Source organism: Lissotriton vulgaris, chromosome 5 (assembly GCF_964263255.1).
Source record: "Lissotriton vulgaris chromosome 5, aLisVul1.2, whole genome shotgun sequence".
NCBI lineage: Eukaryota > Metazoa > Chordata > Amphibia > Caudata > Salamandridae > Lissotriton > Lissotriton vulgaris.
The window spans coordinates 144,552,654-144,572,525 of NC_141693.1; the positions used below are offsets into that span (position 1 = coordinate 144,552,654).

Here is a 19,872-nt window from a genome sequence, read left to right on the forward strand (position 1 = left end):
ATGTACATCCTATGGAGCAGAAAGATAGAAAAGGCTGTCAGTGTGGAGGGGGAGGGGCAGTGTTTACATGCAGTTTCCTGGTCACTTTTGGGGCAGAATTAAGGCAACGCAAAGCCAAGCGCCGCCACCTTCAGGCACGGGGGAATTGCAAATCTTCTGACCAAGACTGACACCGGAGGATATTCTAAAGGTAAGTAATCTGAGGTTAGAAGAATCCATCAAACATTTTCTGCGGCAGTCTGATAAGCTGGAGGATGTTATCCACAAACTTGAACCACCTTTCTTCATTTGTGGACCTAATGTTGTGCCTTTTATATTTCCACAGCTCTGTTGGCTAATATTTTATTTCATACCCAACTGACATTTCTCTTTTCAGCCGCCAGTTAACAGGTTTGCACACCAGCAATACATGTTAAAATGAAAACTTCTGATCTCACAATGAGGTCAGGGGCATTTATAAGGATTTGCATCGATTTACAGTAATGGCATAAATCTTTGTATAGCAGTAGTAAGGTTTTTTTTTTTTTACCAAATGTATTCTAGTCTACTCAGAAAGGTATGTTACCTATCCTGTTAGCATCCGTTTCTTTCATGTAGTGCTTTAGATTCAGATGCTCCGCATACTCATGCTATCTAGTGTTGGACTTGGATGTTGCTAGTTGTAATCACAAAATGCAGAGGACATGCATGTAATGGCTTGAAAGGGTGCCCCCTCAATCTAGTAATGACAATGTTGAGTTTCCAGATAGGGGCAGGGGCTACCCTTGGTGGAATGAAACACTTTAGACCTGCCATAAATGCTTTAATAATGGGTATTTTGGAGAGGGATGAATGTTCCCTGTTCTGTATATATGCAGCAATGGTGGCTAGGTTTAGCCTGATTGAAATGTAAGCTAACTCGGACCTTTGCTGTGTAGGAGGTAAATGATGTCCTGCACTGTAGGGGGGAGCAGGTTTATGCGGTTTGGTGTACAGTAGTAAACAAAACACTCCCACCTAGCAGTGTTGCTAGTGGGTTTGATGGGCTTAAGGGATTCTCTCAGTATGTCCATGCACTCCCAAGCAAACCAAGGTAACCAAACTCCAGGATCTCCGGGGCCAAATCGCTAGGGGAGCTGCCGGGGTCTGGGTGCCTGATCTGGCAGTGGTATTGACAGAGAAGCTCCGGTCTGTTGGGGAGCTTTTTGTGAGGGACAATGAACGTCTGGAGCAGGGTTGAGAACCATGGTTGTCTGGTCCACATTGGAGCTACCAGGTTTAGGGTGACAGGTGTTTGTCTCAGCTTCCTTACCACATACGGAATGATTGGGAAAGGAGGAAAAGAATAGGCAAATATCATTCACCAGTTCATCCACAGAGCACTGCCTATGGACTGGGGATCCGGAAACCTGGCAGTGAAGTCTCAGCATTTTGCGTTTTCCGCTGTGGTAAAAAGGTCTATGTTTGTGTGCCCCACCTGCAAAATAAGTTAGCAAGACTTGTGGGTGCTCAGCAGGATGCAGACACCAGTCCACAAGTGAGAACTCCAGTTCTCCAGAATGACTTGAGCCCGGTTGCGCTTGATCTTCTTCAGCACTCTGGGCAGAAGTGGTATAGGCGGAAAGGTATATAGAAGACAGCAACTCCACTTGCGACGAAAAGCGTTGCCTAGCGAGTGCAGCCTTGAAAATTCCAACGTGCAGAATTGCTGACATTGCGTGTTCGGTTGCAAATAGATCTAACCAAGGCTCTCCCCACTGTTGAAAGAGACCTTGCACCACCTCCAAGTGAAGACGCCATCTGTGATCCATCACGCACCTGCGGCTGAGTTTGTCTGCCCTGGAGTTAAGTGAGCCATGTCCAGAGACAGAGGGGCTCTTGACATGGGGTCCTGGAACCTATCTCGCCTTGTTTGCTGCAGTACCACATGCGGTGGTGTTATCCGTCAACACCTGCACTACTGTTCATCGGACAGAGGGAAGGAATGCTTCAGTTCAAGACTGATCGCCCGAAGCTCCAGAAGTTTGATGTGGAGCTCGGACTCCGCCGGAGACCATAGGCCTCTGATCTTTGCCTCTCCCATGTGGCCGTTCCATCCCAGAAGGGATGTGTCTGTCACCACTGTGTGTTCTGGTTGGGGAGGGATGAGGGATCTGTCGTTGGCCCAATCCTGGTTTGTGAGCCACCTCTGGAAACGTCGTGCAGTGCCCTCCGAAATCAAATGCAATCGGACAGATTCCCCCAATGCTGTGCCCACAGGAACTTCCTGTCCCACTGCAGAGCCCACATATGCCACCTGATGTGATCGACCAGCAGGATGCAGGAGACCATGAGGCCCAGCAGCCTGAGGGTCATCCTGACCGAAACCCGGGATAGAGGCTGAAAGATCGGAATCATAGCCCGAATATACCAGACTCGCTGTTCGGGAGGAGAAACCCGAAACTGCGTTGTGTCCAGAACCGCTCCGATGAAGAGGAGCATCTAAGAGGGGGTCAGGTGTGACTTCAGTACGTTGATGGAGAACCCCAGCGAATGCAGGAGGTCGGCCGTAGTCTGGAGGTGGGAGACAACTGCCTGGGTCGAGACCACCTTAAACAACCAGTCCTCGAGATAGGGGAAAACTGGAACCCCTGATCTGCGCAGATGAGCTGCGACCACCGCCATCACTTTCATGAACACCCGAGGGGAGCTGGTAAGGCCAAAGGGGAGCATAGTGAACTGAAAATGCTCGTGACCTACCGTGAACTGCCGTGGGTCGGCAGGACGGGGATGTGAAAATAAGTGTCTTGCAAGTCCAACTCTACCATCCAGTCTCCAGGGCAGACGAGACCTGAGCCAGGGTCAACATTTTTAACTTCTCCTTCCGGAGGAAGCGGTTGACGTCCCTGAGATCCAAGACAGAACACAGGCCATTGTCCTTCTCGGGCACCAGAAAGTAGTGGGAATAGCAACCACGACCTACTTCTGGGGCAAGAACGCCCTTGATGGCTCCCTTGGCCAAGAGAGCCGTAACTTCCTGTTGGAGAAGGGCCAGGTGTTCACCAGACATGCAATGGTACTGGGGTGGCATGGCTGGAGGGGTAGTCTCGAAGGGGGAGGGGGGGGGGTGGAGGGGAGTAGCCCCTTCGGACTATCTGCAAAACCAACCTGTCCGACGTGATGGTGTGCCAGTGGAGGAGGTGATGGTGGATCCTGCCGTCCACTGGTGTTTGATGGGCCTGAAAGGTCGGACTAGGAGGGTTTGGAGGCTGCTGCAGAGTTAGCAGTGGTGGACTGGCCCGCCCGCTGGCCCCCAGAACCACGTCAGTGGTTCAAACGTCCCCAGCTGCACTGAGGTTGAACAGCTTACGCTGGCCTGGGGCTCTGAAAGGAACGTTTTGGGGCACCCCTTCCTTGGCCACCAAAGGGGTGAAAGGCAGACCGTGCAGGGTGCGTGGTGGAGAGGCCCAAGGACTTGGCCAGAGCCCGAGTATCTTTGAAGCGCCCTAGCACAACGGCCATCAAAGGGCATGTCCATCAAAGTTTTCTGGACATCCCAAGAAAAACTAGTCGATCTCAACAAGGCGTGACTGCATCGGCCACCGACGTTGAAATGATCCTACCCAGTGAGTCAGCAATGTCCAGTCCACAGCGGATGGTAAACTTTGCTGCGTCTCTCCCTTCGGCAATAGCACAGAGAATGGCTCGGGCCTCCTCCGGACACAGAGGCAGCAATTGAGCCACCGTATCCCACACTGAGTAGGAATAACGGCCCAACAGGCATGCAGTGTATACCGACCGCAGACCTAAGCTAGAGGAAGAAAACCTCTTCCCAAGCTGATACAACTTCTTGGAATCCCTGTCCGGTGGTGCATTAGGGAAGGCACTTTGGGACGTTGAAGCTTGGACTACCAAGCTCTCGGGAGAGGGATGTTGGGAGAGGTATGTGGGGTCACCCGGGGCCGGGCGGGGGCATCGGGCAACCATCCTATCCACACGATCCCCTGTGTTGGGCCTGTACCAAGTGCCCAAAAGGATGTCTGTAGGGCCTCATCAGACGGCAGCTGGGGCTCCGAAGAGCTCACTGCGGGCTGAAGAACCTCTGTCAGGAGGTTAGTTCTGAATGCCACTGTAGGTAGCTCGAGGTTTAGGCCTCTGCCGCCCTACGCAACACCACTGCATAGGACGCTCCCATCCTCCGTAGCCGGGCATCCCTCGAGCACCAGGAGTCTATGTTAGACTCAAAAACAAAGTCGACAATAGTCGCAAAAAATTCAGTCAAAAAATGTCTAAGTAGCTACCACAATGTCATTCCAGCGACCACGACGAACGCGGAGCCGACCGACGCCACCTTTCAACGTGCAGGGGTACTGCTGACGAAAAACTTTCCGGATCCAGTCTGACGCCTGGGGGTAATTCTAAGGTAAGGAATCTATACCTAACTGTTTTTTTCAGATAAAAGCTGTCCGTAGTAGGGCATTATTTTTGGAACAGACTACTTTTTCCTCAACAGTTCTATACATATTGAACTCCATATGCAATGAGGGTTTCCCATATATATGTGATTGATTGTGAACTTGGCTACCAGAGACGTGTATGGTATAGGATCAATGCTGCACGTAATGCATGTTCGCTACTCCTACGAGAGTTGTATTTGTAATGGTATTAATTATGCTTCATATTACTCTGAGCTATTTTGTACTTAACTTTCAGGCCTCTAATGCCAAACAAGTTTATAGATTAATGCGTACAAAAGAAGCTTTGATGTTGTCATAGGCAAGGTCATTAATGATGTCATTTAAGATGGCATCGGTGATGTCATAAATGATGTCATAGAACATGTCATGAGTGATGTGAGCTGTGAGGCCACAAGCAGTGCATGGTGGGGATGCAAGTTATAGCTAGCGCTGCTAACTATAACTGGTGCATTTACGTTTTTGTTTTTTAGTTCAAAACGTTAATGCTTTCACTGATATATTCACCTAACTATAACATCACTTTAACCTCTGTTTTTTCCAGTTTTTTTAAAAGTAAAGTACTATTCTATCACCATACATAAAGCCAACCCCACCGTTGAGCATGGCATTTGGCCGTGTGTGGCAGGGGGTTGTCCACAGTGGCTGGCCTGAGGCCATACCCTGCTGGAAGCCCCTCACAGGCAGCCAACTCCACACTGCGCACAGCTTTTGCCTGTGCACAGCGTGGAGTTGGGAACAGGGCCTGGCCGGTGGCTAGGACCTGTGGCCAACCCACTAGGAGTCAGCACCACTGCGTACTACTGACATGGACGGGGCAGGCCAAACAGGCAGAGCTTGTAGGCGATTTGGTGCCTTTGCATTCTCAGCAACAATTAAAAGGGAGAACCGTAGACTCTGCCCTCAGACAAAGAGACAACAAGAAATAACCGACTTGCCTTCGACAGGATCTACAGCAGAGACTGTGCTCCAATAAATCAGTGATGCATTCACCTCCATGAAGGACTTCAGATAGTTTTTCAATGTTGTACAGAAAACACAATGTCCATTAGCCTGGAAAATGGCAGGAACACCGCAGCATACTACTAATGTGGAAGGAGTGGGGAAAAACAGGCAGTGCTGATATTTTTTTTCTTTTGTCAAAGGGGAGTAGGGCCAAGCAGACCTCCTCCCTAAGGCTTTAAAAGGCCCTAGAGGCCCCATCCCCCATGGCCATGTTTTCTTTTTTTTCTATAGGGGAGGAACACCCCCTCCCGTAGCCCTTTCTGGCCACAAGGACTCCACCCCCTGGGACCTACGTTTAATATGGGAGAGTGCTCTGGTACCCACACAGGGGACCCACCATACAATTGTTGGGGGCCTCTTGGATGAGCCTAATGGCCCCAGACGGCTAATGGCATTGCTCCTGCCCGGAGGGAGCAGCGATTTATGCTGCTCCCTCTGGGCAGGAGCTATATCTTGATTTGCTTTTCTACCTGCATCAGTGCGGGTAGGGATAAAGATCTCAAGTCTGCTTCCAGCTGCAGGAGCATTTTCAAAGCTCCTCCCCATTGGGAGCAGACTTTGTTTTTGCTTCCATTTGGCAGCCGTTTTAAAAATGCTCCTGCCAGGGGACAGCAAGCACAATTTTCCCGGCCCACACCAGTGCAGGTGGGAAAAATGCTGTGCCCCGGTGGTGGGCTCCGTGGGACACAGCATGCGAGCCAGCCCCAGAGGATGGGGTCCTGGGCCATTAACGGCTCAGGGAGGGGGGCCACTCTGTCCCATCCCTTTTTTAAAAAGTAGGAAGCCCCGGGGAATTGGGTTACCAGGGCCTTTGAAGGCTTGGGGAAGGGGGCCACGGGTGAACAGGTAATCAACAAAGCCTCCTATTTATCCAGCGTGGAGCAGCTGATTGACTGAGAAAAAGTAGCACAGCCTTGTTAGCGGGCCCCATTTCACAGAAAAAAAGTATTAGACCTAAGTAGGTTGCCGAGTCCAGGCGTGGGTAGCTCATTCTGCATTCTGGGACTTGAAGTCCAGATTGAACAATGGTACTGCATGCCCCAGAATGCTAAGCCAAAACAAAAATCCTGGACTGGATTTACTACTCTGCGTTGCCTGTTAAAGAACTGCAGGTGTGCCCTCCGACACAAATCGAGCAATAACTGAACCAGTGTGCTATCAAAGATGGTAAAAACTATGATTCGATATTTTAAAGGAAGGCGGGCCCTTTATTCCAGCGGGCATTTTCCTAGTGTGCTGGGGGGCGGTTGAACAACCTAGGGCCGCTTATTGAAGCAGACACTAACTGGGAGGCTTCAAGAGAGGATAGAAATAACGCATACCGAGAGGGAGAAAAGAGCCGAGAAAACCAGAGCGATGTGGATAGAGACTGCCCAAGTATTCTAAAGGAGTGGCTGGTTTTGTTGGTCAGGGCTGCTTTTCAGTCTGGCCCTCGGAGCCCCGGACCGAAAACTTACTTTGTACGCACTATTTCGTGGACGAAGTGTAGGACAAAATTCAAACGAGTCCGGATTTCTCCTATCTTTTTGTAGATAACTCTAGTTTGGCGCCTTCTATTTATTTATATGCGTTTCCCAACCTCTATTCCTCCACACCGTTGGAGGAGCTGTTTTTGAGGATGTCTGGGTGTCCCGGATTGGGAATGTACCTTTGATTTTTATTATCACAACAGTGCAGACTCCCATTTACAGTAAAGAAGTAAAAAGATGCTAATTGTATTTATGTAGTGTTTACTAACCCTGACTAGGCATTGATGCGATTTTCGGCTAGCAGCTATTCCGGAACCAAAGATTATAGTGCAATAGATAATAGTTTATTAATTGGTAGATTAGTAATTTTTCTTTTCATTTGAACATTAGTTGAACTGTTAATTTCATGTGTTTGACAGCATAGCATTGATCAATGAGACCTAACAGCATTGTGAAACTGGGATAAACTGCTACCTGCAAAATCAAATTCTGTTCATAAAAAATACTTACAAATTCTTTTGATTTGTGGCATACTATTTCAGTGAGTGATTTACTATGAGGCAATCTATGTAACAAATCAAATACATCTTAAGTTCTTTAAAAGGTCATGAATTGCTCTTATCCATGATCAGCTTGATAACCTCATCCAGGTGACTCTCCTTTTTAGCTAACATATCAGAATCGTGGCTCACTTCTCCTACCCTAAAAAGTTTTTGCCACCAATTTTTGATGAGGAAGTCACTCTCACGAATAAAATTAAGGAAAACATTTTCACATAACATCTTTAAAAAAACTAAAAAAATGGGACTGAGCTATCACGTGTTTGTATCCTACATCTAAGAATAAGAAAACGTATTCTATTTAACATAAATACTACAGTGATATGTTGGGAAATGGCAACAGATAGAAGAGTAGAAGTGAAGAAAAAAAGCTTGATAGGAGAATAGAAGTGAAGAATTTTTTTTTAGATTTAATAATGCACTAACCTCGCAAAGAAGCAAATCAATGATGTGGAAGACCATGTAGAGAGGAAACTTTGCAGTAAACAAAGTAAGAAACCACTGGGAGGCATACATGTGTGCTTCGAGGCTGATTTCCAAGAAATGGTTATACAAATCAGGGATGTACTCCTGAAATAAATAAAGCAATGATTGCAATTAAAACTTTTCATCTTACATTTTATTAGGTGAAAACAACAATAGATATTCACAAAAATAATGAAGGTTATATTATACTGACAAAACAAAACCGACATTTTCACCCCAGATTCAATATCTAACAATTTGTGCTTTCTAGGAAAACAAGCTTATATATAAAGGAGTCACCAAGCAGTATCATTTTTGAATTCTTAAAAGCACAGATCTTGGACTAGAAGCTACTAAAACCAATGACACGCCAACAAGTCGCTTGACACGTCAAATGAAAATATCATTGCAACTTCGACAAGTCACTGGAAAGCATTTACAGAAGCATGCTAAAATATGTCAACTTTAAATGTCAAATTTGATATCAAAAGCAAACACAGATATTGTACACACAACATTTTTATTCATTGATGGTGTTTTTAGTGGGTAAAATGTTACAAGGATGAAGTAGGGCCCTGAAATTATGTACCAGATGTAGGCACATATTTAACATGGAAAATAAAACACCTACTTGCATTAACATATAATTTTTCGATGCAACAAACTGCATCCCAGACGCTGTAAACAATGTAACAGAGGTTGGCGTGAGCAGAGGGGCAGAAAGAGTAACATGGAATGCATTCAAAGGTTTGCATGTTTAGGCCTTTGAGTTGAAAAGCCCGCTATGACGTCATAAATGTATTTTATTTCCCTACAGTGGTCTTGAATTTGCAGACAATAGGTCTATTTTTTAGGTACAATGTGGGAATTGTGTGACATACTATAATGTTAAGCCACTCATTTCATGGAGATGGAATTGTATGAATCCTAATTGTATTATGTTAGGTGGAAGGTAATGCAGAATGGTATGTGGGTCATTGAAAATTGAATATTTGAGAGTTGGCTACTGAACTGGGGAAACTTTGCAGGAGGGAGGAACTGCCGCAAATGTTGGGGGAGCGAACGGCAGAGATGGGGGCGGGGGAGGCGAACACCAGCGATGGGGGGAGGGGGAACACCAGCGATGGGGGGAGGGGGAACACCAGCGATGGGGGGAGGGGGAACACCAGCGATGGGGGGAGGGGGAACACCAGCGATGGGGGGAGGGCAGACACCAGCGATGGGGGGAGGGCAGACACCAGCGATGGGGGGAGGGCAGACACCAGCGATGGGGGGAGGGCAGACATCAGCGATGGGGGGAGGGCAGACATCAGCGATGGGGGGAGGGCAGACATCAGCGATGGGGGGAGGGCAGACATCAGCGATGGGGGGAGGGCAGACATCAGCGATGGGGGGAGGGCAGACATCAGCGATGGGGGGAGGGCGGACATAAGCCATGGGGGGAGGGCGGACATAAGCCATGGGGGGAGGGCGGACATCAGCCATGGGGGGAGGGCGGACACCAGCCATGGGGGGAGGGCGGACACCAGCCATGGGGGGAGGGCGGACACCAGCCATCGGGGGAGGGCGGACACCAGCCATCGGGGGAGGGCGGACAGCAGCCATGGGGGGAGGGCGGACACCAGCCATGGGGGGAGGGCGGACACCAGCCATGGGGGGAGTGCGGACACCAGCCATGGGGGGAGGGCGAACACCAGCCATGGGGGGAGGGCGGACACCAGCCATGGGGGGAGGGCGGACACCAGCCATGGGGGGAGGGCGGACACCAGCCATGGGGGGAGGGCGGACACCAGCCATGGGGGGAGGGCGGACACCAGCCATGGGGGGGGGCGAACACCAGCGATGGGGGGGGGGCGAACACCAGCGATGGGGGGGCGAACACCAGCGATGGGGGGGGGCGAACACCAGCGAGGGGGGGGGGGCGAACACCAGCATAGGGGGGGGCGAACACCAGCGATGGGGGGGGGCGAACACCAGCGATTGGGGGGGAGGGCGAACACCAGCGATGGGGGGGGGGGGAACACCAGCGATATGGGGGGGCGAACACCAGCGATATGGGGGGGCGAACACCAGCGATATGGGGGGGCGAACACCAGCAATATGGGGGGGCGAACACCAGCGATATGGGGGGGGCGAACACCAGCGATATGGGGGGGGGCGAACACCAGCGATGGGGGGGGCGAACACCAGCGATGGGGGGGGGGGCGAACACCAGCGATGGGGGTGAGGGGGCGAACACCAGCAATGGGGGGGGCGAACACCAGCGATTGGGGGGGAGGGCGAACACCAGCGATGGGGGGGGGCGAACACCAGCGATGGGGGGGGGCGAACACCAGCGATGGGGGGGGGAACACCAGCGATATGGGGGGGGGCGAACACCAGCGATGGGGGGGGGGCGAACACCAGCGATGGGGGGGGGGCGAACACCAGCGATGGGGGGGGGCGAACACCAGCGATGGGGGGGGCGAACACCAGCGATGGGGGGGGCGAACACCAGCGATGGGGGGGGCGAACACCAGCGATGGGGGGGGCGAACACCAGCGATGGGGGGGGGGGGGGGGGGAACACCAGCGATATGGGGGGGCGAACAACAGCGATGGGGGGGGAACACCAGCGATATGGGGGGGCGAACACCAGCGATATGGGGGGGCGAACACCAGCGATGGGGGGGGGCGAACACCAGCGATGGGGGGGCGAACACCAGCGATGGGGGGGCGAACACCAGCAATGGGGTGGGGGGGCGAACACCAGCAATGGGGGGGGGGGACGAACACCAGCAATGGGGGGGCGAACACCAGCGATTGGGGGGGGCGAACACCAGCGATTGGGGGGGAGGGCGAACACCAGCGATGGGGGGGGGGAACACCAGCGATATGGGGGGGCGAACACCAGCGATGGGGGGGGCGAACACCAGCGATGGGGGGGGAGCAAACAGGAGAGATGGGGGAGCGAACAGCAGCAATGGGGGGGGAGCGAACAGCAGCAATGGGGGGGAGCGAACAGCAGCGATGGTGGGAGCGAACAGCAGCGATGGGGGGAGCGAACAGCAGCAATGGGGGGAGCGAACAGCAGCAATGGGGGGAGCGAACAGCAGCAATGGGGGGAGCGAACAGCAGCAATGGGGGGAGCGAACAGCAGCAATGGGGGGGAGCGAACAGCAGCAATGGGGGGAGCGAACAGCAGCAATGGGGGGAGCGAACAGCAGCAATGGGGGGGAGCGAACAGCAGCAATAGGGAATAGGGGGGAGCGAACAGCAGCAATAGGGGGAGCAAACATCAGCAATGGGGGGGAGCGAACAGCAGCGATGGTGGGGGAAACAGCAGCGATGGGGGGAGATGAACAGCAGCGATGGGGGAGATGAACAGCAGAGATGGGGGAAGCAAACAGCAGCGATGGGGGAGCGAACTTCAGCGATGGGGGGAGTGAACTCCAGCGACGGGGGGGGGGGGGGGGCGAACAAGCGATTGGAGGGGGGAGCGAACACCAGTGATTGGGGGGGGGAGCGAACACCAGCGATTGGGGGGGAGCGAACACCAGCGATTGGGGGGGGGAGCGAACACCAGTGATTGGGGGGGGAGCGAACACCAGTGATTGGGGGGGGGAAGCGAACACCATCGATGGGGGGGGAGCGAACACCATCGATGGGGGGGGAGCTAACACCATCGATGGGGGGGGGGGGAGCGAACACCATCGATGGAGGGGCGAACACCAGCGATGGGGGGGGGAGCGAACACCAGCGATAGGGGGGGAGCGAACACCAGAGATGGGGGGGGGAGCGAACAGGGGGGGAGCGAACACCAGCGATGGGGGGGGAGCGCGAACACCAGCGATGAAGGGGGGAGCGAACACCAGCGATGGGGGGGAGCGAACACCAGCGATGGGGGGGGGCGAACACCAGCGATGGGGGGGGGCGAACACCAGCGATGGGGGGGGGGGCGAACACCAGCGATGGGGGAAGGGGGCAGGGGAGATGAACACCAGCGATGGGGGAAGGGGGCAGGGGAGATGAACACCAGCGATGAGGGGGGGGAAGAGAGCGAACACCAGCGATGGGGGGGGAAGAGAGCGAACACCAGCGATGGGGGGGACGAGAGCGAACACCAGCGAAGGGGGGAAGAGAGCGAACACCAGCGAAGGGGGGGACGAGAGCGAACACCAGCGAAGGGGGGAAGAGAGCGAACACCAGCGAAGGGGGGAAGAGAGTGAACACCAGCGAAGGGGGGGGGAGGAGGGGGGGAGAGCGAACACCAGCGATGGGGGGGGGAGAAGAGAGCGAACACCAGCGAAGGGGGGGGAGGAGGGGGGAATAGCGAACTCCAGCGATGGGGGGGGGGACCAGGTGCATCAGTGAACCCCTAAAAAATATATTTTTTTCTACAGAACAGTAGAGACGGGTCGAGAGAACAGTAGAGACGGGAAGAGAACAGCAGAGACGGGGGAGAGATCAGCAGAGACGGGGAGAGATCAGCAGAGACGGGGGAGAGATCAGCAGAGACGGGGGAGAGATCAGCAGAGACGGGGGAGAGATCAGCAGAGACGGGGGAGAGATCAGCAGAGACGGGGGAGAGATCAGCAGAGACGGGGGAGAGATCAGCAGAGACGGGGGAGAGATCAGCAGAGACGGGGGAGAGATCAGCAGAGACGGGGGAGAGATCAGCAGAGACGGGGGAGAGAACAGCAGAGACGGGGAGAGAACAGAAGAGGCGGGAGAGAGAACAGCAGAGACGGGGGAGAGAACAGAAGAGGCGGGAGAGAGAACAGCAGAGACGGGGGAGAGAACAGCAGAGACGGGGGGAGCTAACAGCAGAGACGGGGGGAGCTAACAGCAGAGACGGGGGGAGCTAACAGCAGAGACGGGGGGAGCTAACAGCAGAGACGGGGGGAGCTAACAGCAGAGACGGGGGGAGCTAACAGCAGAGACGGGGGGAGCGAACAGCAGAGACGGGGGAGCGAACAGCAGAGACGGGGGAGCGAACAGCAGAGACGGGGGAGCGAACAGCAGAGACGGGGGAGCGAACAGCAGAGACGGGGGAGCGAACAGCAGAGACGGGGGAGCGAACAGCAGAGACGGGGGAGCGAACAGCAGAGACGGGGGGAGCGAACAGCAGAGACGGGGGGAGCGAACAGCAGAGACGGGGGAGCGAACAGCAGAGACGGGGGGAGCGAACAGCAGAGACGGGGGGAGCGAACAACAGAGACAGAGGGAGCGAACAACAGAGACAGGGGGAGCGAACAGCAGAGACAGGGGGAGCGAACAGCAGAGACAGGGGGAGCGAACAGCATAGACGGGGGAGCGAACAGCAGAGACAGGGGGAGCGAATAGCAGAGACGGGGGAGCGTACAGCAGAGACGGGGGAGCGAACAGCAGAGACGGGGGAGCGAACAGCAGAGACGGGGGAGCGAACAGCAGAGACGGGGGAGCGAACAGCAGAGACGGGGGAGCGAACAGCAGAGACGGGGGAGCGAACAGCAGAGACGGGGGAGCGAACAGCAGAGTCGGGGGAGCGAACAGCAGAGACGGGGGAGCGAACAGCAGAGACGGGGGAGCGAACAGCAGAGACGGGGGAGCGAACAGCAGAGACGGGGAGCGAACAGCAGAGTCGGGGAGCGAACAGCAGAGTCGGGGAGCGAACAGCAGAGTCGGGGAGCGAACAGCAGGTCGGGGAGCGAACAGCAGGTCGGGGAGCGAACAGCAGAGTCGGGGAGCAGAGTCGGGGAGCGAACAGCAGAGTCGGGGAGCGAACAGCAGAGTCGGGGAGCGAACAGCAGAGTCGGGGGAGCGAACAGCAGAGACGAGGGAGCGGTTTTGGGGTTGTGGAAGTGGAAAAATATGAGGACTGAAGATAGTTTTTTCTTTCTACCGGCAACACAACTGCTTCTCAGTTTGGATCTGCTGCCAGCGGCCTGTTTAACTGCTCCACTCCTGAAATTCATAGCATGGCTGAGGGAATTTCTTGGGAGGGGAAACAAGACCTGGAGCTTTCACATTGGCATGACTTAATTTCAAAATCTTTACAGAGCAATCTATCATCTCTCCGATGAGCCTTTGGCCAAAAATGCCCTATCAAAAATCTGGATCTGGACATCTCATCCACACATGGTGCTTCAGAACTACACCTATGTCATTGGGATGTACAGCAATGTTTACTTAGTTGAGTCCAGTTGTCATGCCCTATTTGGCTACACCCAAGCCATTCTGTGCCAATGCAGTGAATGAGCCCCACATAGACTCTCCCAAAATGATTACCTAGAAAGCCAATACTTCCCTTATGGAAAAGCATATGCAGCTTACAGAAGTATAGCATTTGTTACCCTTAAAGCGAACCTATCAGCCAAAAGCACCAAGGCACTCCCTTCCAGGTGGAACTCAGGGTAGTGGATAGACACCTGTACTATCGAACTCTCAGGTGCACGATGAGCATCAGAAGGTGCATGATTATGCTTATTAAAGGCAGATTGAGAATGCAGGAGCTAATAGGTGTTTTTATCAATCTTTCCAAATACCCTCACTACACCCTCACTGAAAGATCAAATTGATTCTGAAGTTAGCTTTTCTGAGAAAATCTGCATAAACAGATTAGACTTGTGGCTCCAATTCACCTCCCTTCATGATGACTGCTAAAAAAATAAAAACAAATTGTACCTGTTCAGGGGTACATGGACCATCAAGGACAGGAAATTAACTCTGGAAAAGAGTGTGTATCCAGCCCACTATTATGCGTCTGGTCAACATACACACCAGAATCGGTTTGCTGCTGAGAAGGCAAATTGTCTGCTTCTCGATCATCGTCTCTGGTGGAGCAGACACTGGGAAATTAAGCGTCTGAATTCAATTCTAAAGGTCATGAAATCTCTAGAAAGCCACAGGCCTTTCAATGGTATTTTCGTTATCCCTTGTGCTTAAAGTTAGGCAGCACCCTTTGTCTTTGCAGAATAAAGAACTAGTTCTGCAGTCTTTGAAGCAGAAAACTGGAGTTGTGCTGTTTGCATTAACTGCAATGACAAAACGCAAGAGAGATCACCTTGCTTGTTACAAGCCCCAAGGAATCCGGGCCAGACACCAAATTTAAGAATGCTCCAAGTGGTACAGCAAATTAAAATGGTGTACAATGCAGAGGCTGAGACTGTAACTGCTCCCAAGAGGGTATTTGAGCTCTGAAAATGGCCAATAGTAACGAAGAAGCCTTCATTCTGGCTAAAATAACCTCCTACAGGGGAGCGCCAGAGGGCGCACAGCGGAATGCTGACTACTGAGGCAGTTCTGCCGGGCAGATCTATGTCCTGACTTCCATTAACGGCGTAAAAGCACCCTAAATGAAACCGAACACAGAAACAGACGTCGGAAGGCACCGGGAAGCCACAGGGCGGCACTGGCAGTAAATCAGCCGGTAAGAAACAGCAAAAATCATCCCAGGGTTATCAGATGCTGCAGCCTTTGAAAAACAAGATGGCGACCACAGATCGGAGAATACACGGAGTCCGGTAATTAGAGACTCAAAAGACCACAACAAACAGAGAAACGGCCAGACATTGGAATGCGGAGACTAGCAGTGGGAGCGAACGGCATTATCACGGTGAGATTCAGGGACTTTGTGGCCTGATCTGGGGCTCAGCGATAAACACACAAGCAGTGACCTAAGATGGCGTGCCCATAACTAACTTGCCATTTCGGGCCTGAGCTGTGAGCTCCCATGTACCTCTTCGGATGCGCTTCAGGATTGCCGTAGGCCTACACAAATGAGGCTTTACAAAAGTAATTGCCCATTGCTTTTCTGTATCATCACAAAAACACGGCATTAAGACCTGCGAGGTGCTCTCCGAACTAACAGACCAAACAGCCCTAACGGCTACGCATGCAATGGCCCCTTTAGAAAACCCCTGTTCAGCGTCTGGAATGATAGCACGCCTCACTGCAAGATACTTTCACGGCATGTTTTAAACTTGCGGCGCTCTTTGTCCTGCATATTGTGTAAGGCCAATAAATCAAGAGGCTCGATACTGTTGATCATCAAACTGCGGGGACATGCATGGTGTGGATTGAGAGCGGCCATTTTGTGGAAGTGACTGCGTCTGCACTAGTGATAACCGAAGGGTAACTAGGTTCAGAACCCTCAATGCCGTGGGGCTTAGGAGGGAGCGAACATCCATAAGCTCATGCACACTCCTACAACCATCGCCGGGATAGTTGTTAGATGGCACTGGCTTTGCGCATCGATCACAACGCTTCTAGGTGCTTGCAATATGCAGTCCTCGACTTCTCAACGTAAATAGTACTGCTGGGCCAAGAGATCTCAACTAATCTGTCTAGTAGGATCACTGCTATGTTTTGAATTCCTTAACCAGCGACGACACACGCCTAACATCCGGCCCAAAATAAGGGGACTCTCGACTATATCTATAGCATCACAGTGCAACCCACAATACGTTGCCGGTGATACAGGTACTGAGGTGCGAAAAGAGACAGTGTTTGCGACCCGATATTGCACTACTGACCACCCGTTAGAAACCCACTTTGTGCACAATGGGGAAACCGGATAAGCAACAACCAATACTGACTTTTTAATCACGGCGATCGGTTCGAGGGCCTACAACTCAGTCTGACACCGAAGCAGAAACAGAAGGGGCCACAGAGCCTAACATGGAGTCCATCCTGAAGGCTATTCAAACAAGTCTGCAGGATATTAATGGCAAACTGGACACCTCACATGCCGCGTGGACAACATGGCAACAAAACTGGACAGACAGAGTGAGAGGCTAGAAGAAGCTGAGAATCGACTATCGGCGGTAGAAGATGAGGCACAAGCGAACACTATCAAATGCAGCGGCATGGAGAAAGTACTGGAAGTGATAAAAAGCAAGGCTGAGGATTTGGAGGCGCGCTCCCGCCGCAATAACGTCTGAATCGCGGGCGTCCCTGAGTCAACAAACACAGGCCGCATGGAGCCTTATGTAGAGGACCTATGTCGGGCAATATTTGGTGCAGAACAGCTATCCCCGCTTTTCAAAGTGGAGCGAGCCCACAGATCACTGGCCCCCCGTCCGCCTCCAGGAGCGGCGCCCAGACCAATAGTGGCCCGAATTTTACATTATCGTGATCGTGACTGTATATTACGTATGGCAAGAGAAAAACAGCACGTGAACTACCAAGGTAACCAATTGGAATTCTATCCTGACTACACCATGGCGGTGCAACAGGCACGCAAGGAGTTCGCAAATGTAAAGGCTAAACTACGCACCATGCAGATAGAATATGCAATGCTATATCCTGCGCGACTGAGGATAAACTGGGAGGGCAAGCCGACTATCCTCTCTACACCAAAGGCAGCAAATAACTTTGTTAGGAAAATTGCTAATCAGCGCAAGGAGCGTAAACAAGCTGATCAATCACGTGAATCGGACTGGACTGCTGCAGATGCAAGTCACCCTGTGACACATAGGTATGCCAGTAGGTAAATTATATTTTTACAAACAAGGGGGACCCAAATAAGTACCTAAGGACCTTGGGCAATCATTTATTTAAGACAACAGAGGTCCGTAGGGTTAAGTTATCAATAGGACAAATATAAATATATAGACTCCAATCAGTACTATATTTTGTTTTCAGTACCCAGCCGGGCCTGAGAATTTATTTCGAGATATCAACAAGTTTGAAAGACCCTCAGAGGGGTCTGGTGCAAGCACTGATAGGGTACAAGCCTGTACCTATCCAAAAGTACATCAGAAAAGGAATAAAAATAGGCAAGAAAGCAAGAGAGAGAGGGTAAAGAATATCAGGCAAAGAGAACATGGGAGCCAATTGTCCCTTGCATCAGTGGCATATTTGCATGGCAAGTTAAGACAACAAATTCATGTAACAGTTTCAACACTGTGGTAAGGTTACAGAATTTGGCAAAGTGTCGACGACGTTTCGATCCCTGGCTCCTAATGAACTGGGATCATCATCAGGACATAAACATTGTTTTGCCTGCATGTGCTTTTTCTAATATTTGTGACATGGTACAAGAATTGGGAAAAAGAAGAAAAAGGAAAAATGTTTAAATATGGCACTAAATAACATTGTTCTTTACAGGGAGCACACACACTATACATCAATCTTATACTATTGTGACCATCTTATCTTCTAATGTGCCAATTTCATGCTGCGCCGGCTGGTTGGAGCTAATTCGGTACGTTTTAACGTTAGAGTTTGGCGCTAATGTGGTTGTGGCTACCATTTGGCTAGTGAACAGTTGTGACATGGCGTGTGTCCATGTGAATTTGTGGCTAATCAGAGCATGCCAATAAAAGTGCCTAATCGACCAAGAAGTGAGGAAACTAACACAGTGAGTGTCAAACTCATGCAATATAAGGATGGCTGTGACATGGGTCTCTTTATGCCGCAGTTTAGGTGAAATGAAAATTGCACACCTTATGATAATGGTCCTTGCGAGTCTCCTGTGGACGGGGAGACACTGTGGGGTAGAGGCTGCTGCCTGAAAGATACAAGGAGTATAATAAGCCCTGGGCTTAGGTGAGTGTGCCCGTGAAGTTGTGGCGAGTGGGGGTTATTACCTCGGTTTTCCGTTATACTAAGGATAGTCTAGTGGCCATCGGTTTCTTAACCGTCTATGGCTTCCCGCTGTAGTAGGTCAATATAATGAGTGACCCGTTCAGATGCAGCGCTGGATTTGATTTCTGAAAATAGACAGTGAATGCAGTTAATGGAAACGGAACCACGGGTCCGTGGTCGGTGGAGCGACCGCGAGGTCCGGATCTCTTACCTACTGGTTGAGACAATGCTTCTTCATTCCCGGATCCGACAGAAGAGCGGGCGGTGTGCGCGATGGCCATCCGCCGGCTTCCCAAAGTTGTGGAAGTGAACGTGGGGGTGGAGACGCGGATAATAACATTCGCCGGAACCTAGAGTGACGCGCGAGTCACGGTGGGAGTGGCGTGGATGGTGGTTACCCGGTGGCGGCCATCTTAGAGTGGTGTTATTTGGCGTGATTGTGGTGGGCATGCTTCTTAAAACATCTAATTCGTATGTGCGGGCATTAAAATTGCTATACATTTGCATAGCATTCACATTGCGAATTTTAGGTACTGATAAGCAAACGTATTCATGGCATTTCGTATTTCAGGTACTGATAAGCAAACAGTTTCATGACATTAGCATTTGGAGAAAAAAGAAGAAAATAGCAAGTATTTACATGGCAGTTGAGCTTGGTCAGTTTGTACGTTCACATTAAAAGAGTCCCTACAAATTGCAACTTATCAAACAGTAGAATTAATTTTAAATCTCAATTGAGAAACAGTCTTTGACATTTTACAGCAATCCAGCCCAGTCCTCAGTTCGATTGAGTCCATTTTGTATCGTGTCCAGCAATATAATGCATTTTAATTCCTCCTTGTTGAGAAGCTGCGCCATACAACCTCCTCTGGGTGGTAACTTTAGAGCCTTCAGCACAGTCCATTTTAAATCATTTTCTGTGTGCTTTGCACTGATGAAATGTTCCACGAGTGGGGCATTCTGGATTTGGCAGCGGATGCGGCTCTTGTGTTGGCAAATCCTGGTTTTCACTTTCTGTGAAGTTTGTCCTACATAAAATTTTTGACATGGACATTGTACCAAATAAATCACATTGCAAGTATTACAATTTGACAGTGAGGAACTGGTAAACGTGATGTTATTAAATACCCTGGTCTTTCCTTCAATAGTTATATTATATAAGCATGCTCTGATTAGCCACAAATTCACATGGACACACGCCATGTCACAACTGTTCACTAGCCAAATGGTAGCCACAACCACATTAGCGCCAAACTCTAACGTTAAAACGTACCGAATTAGCTCCAACCAGCCGGCGCAGCATGAAATTGGCACATTAGAAGATAAGATGGTCACAATAGTATAAGATTGATGTATAGTGTGTGTGCTCCCTGTAAAGAACAATGTTATT

General features: G+C 51.2%; 1 protein-coding gene across 1 annotated transcript in view; it reads right to left on the minus strand.

The window, feature by feature from the left end:
• Positions 1 to 19,872, minus strand: part of RABGAP1 (RAB GTPase activating protein 1) — a 967,778-nt gene that overhangs the window by 269,439 nt on the left and 678,467 nt on the right. Inside the window, exon 18 of the mRNA XM_086921082.1 lies at positions 7,894 to 8,037. Within this exon, the coding sequence (XP_086777208.1) occupies positions 7,894 to 8,037 (144 nt within the window). The remainder of the gene's footprint in view (positions 1 to 7,893; positions 8,038 to 19,872) is intronic.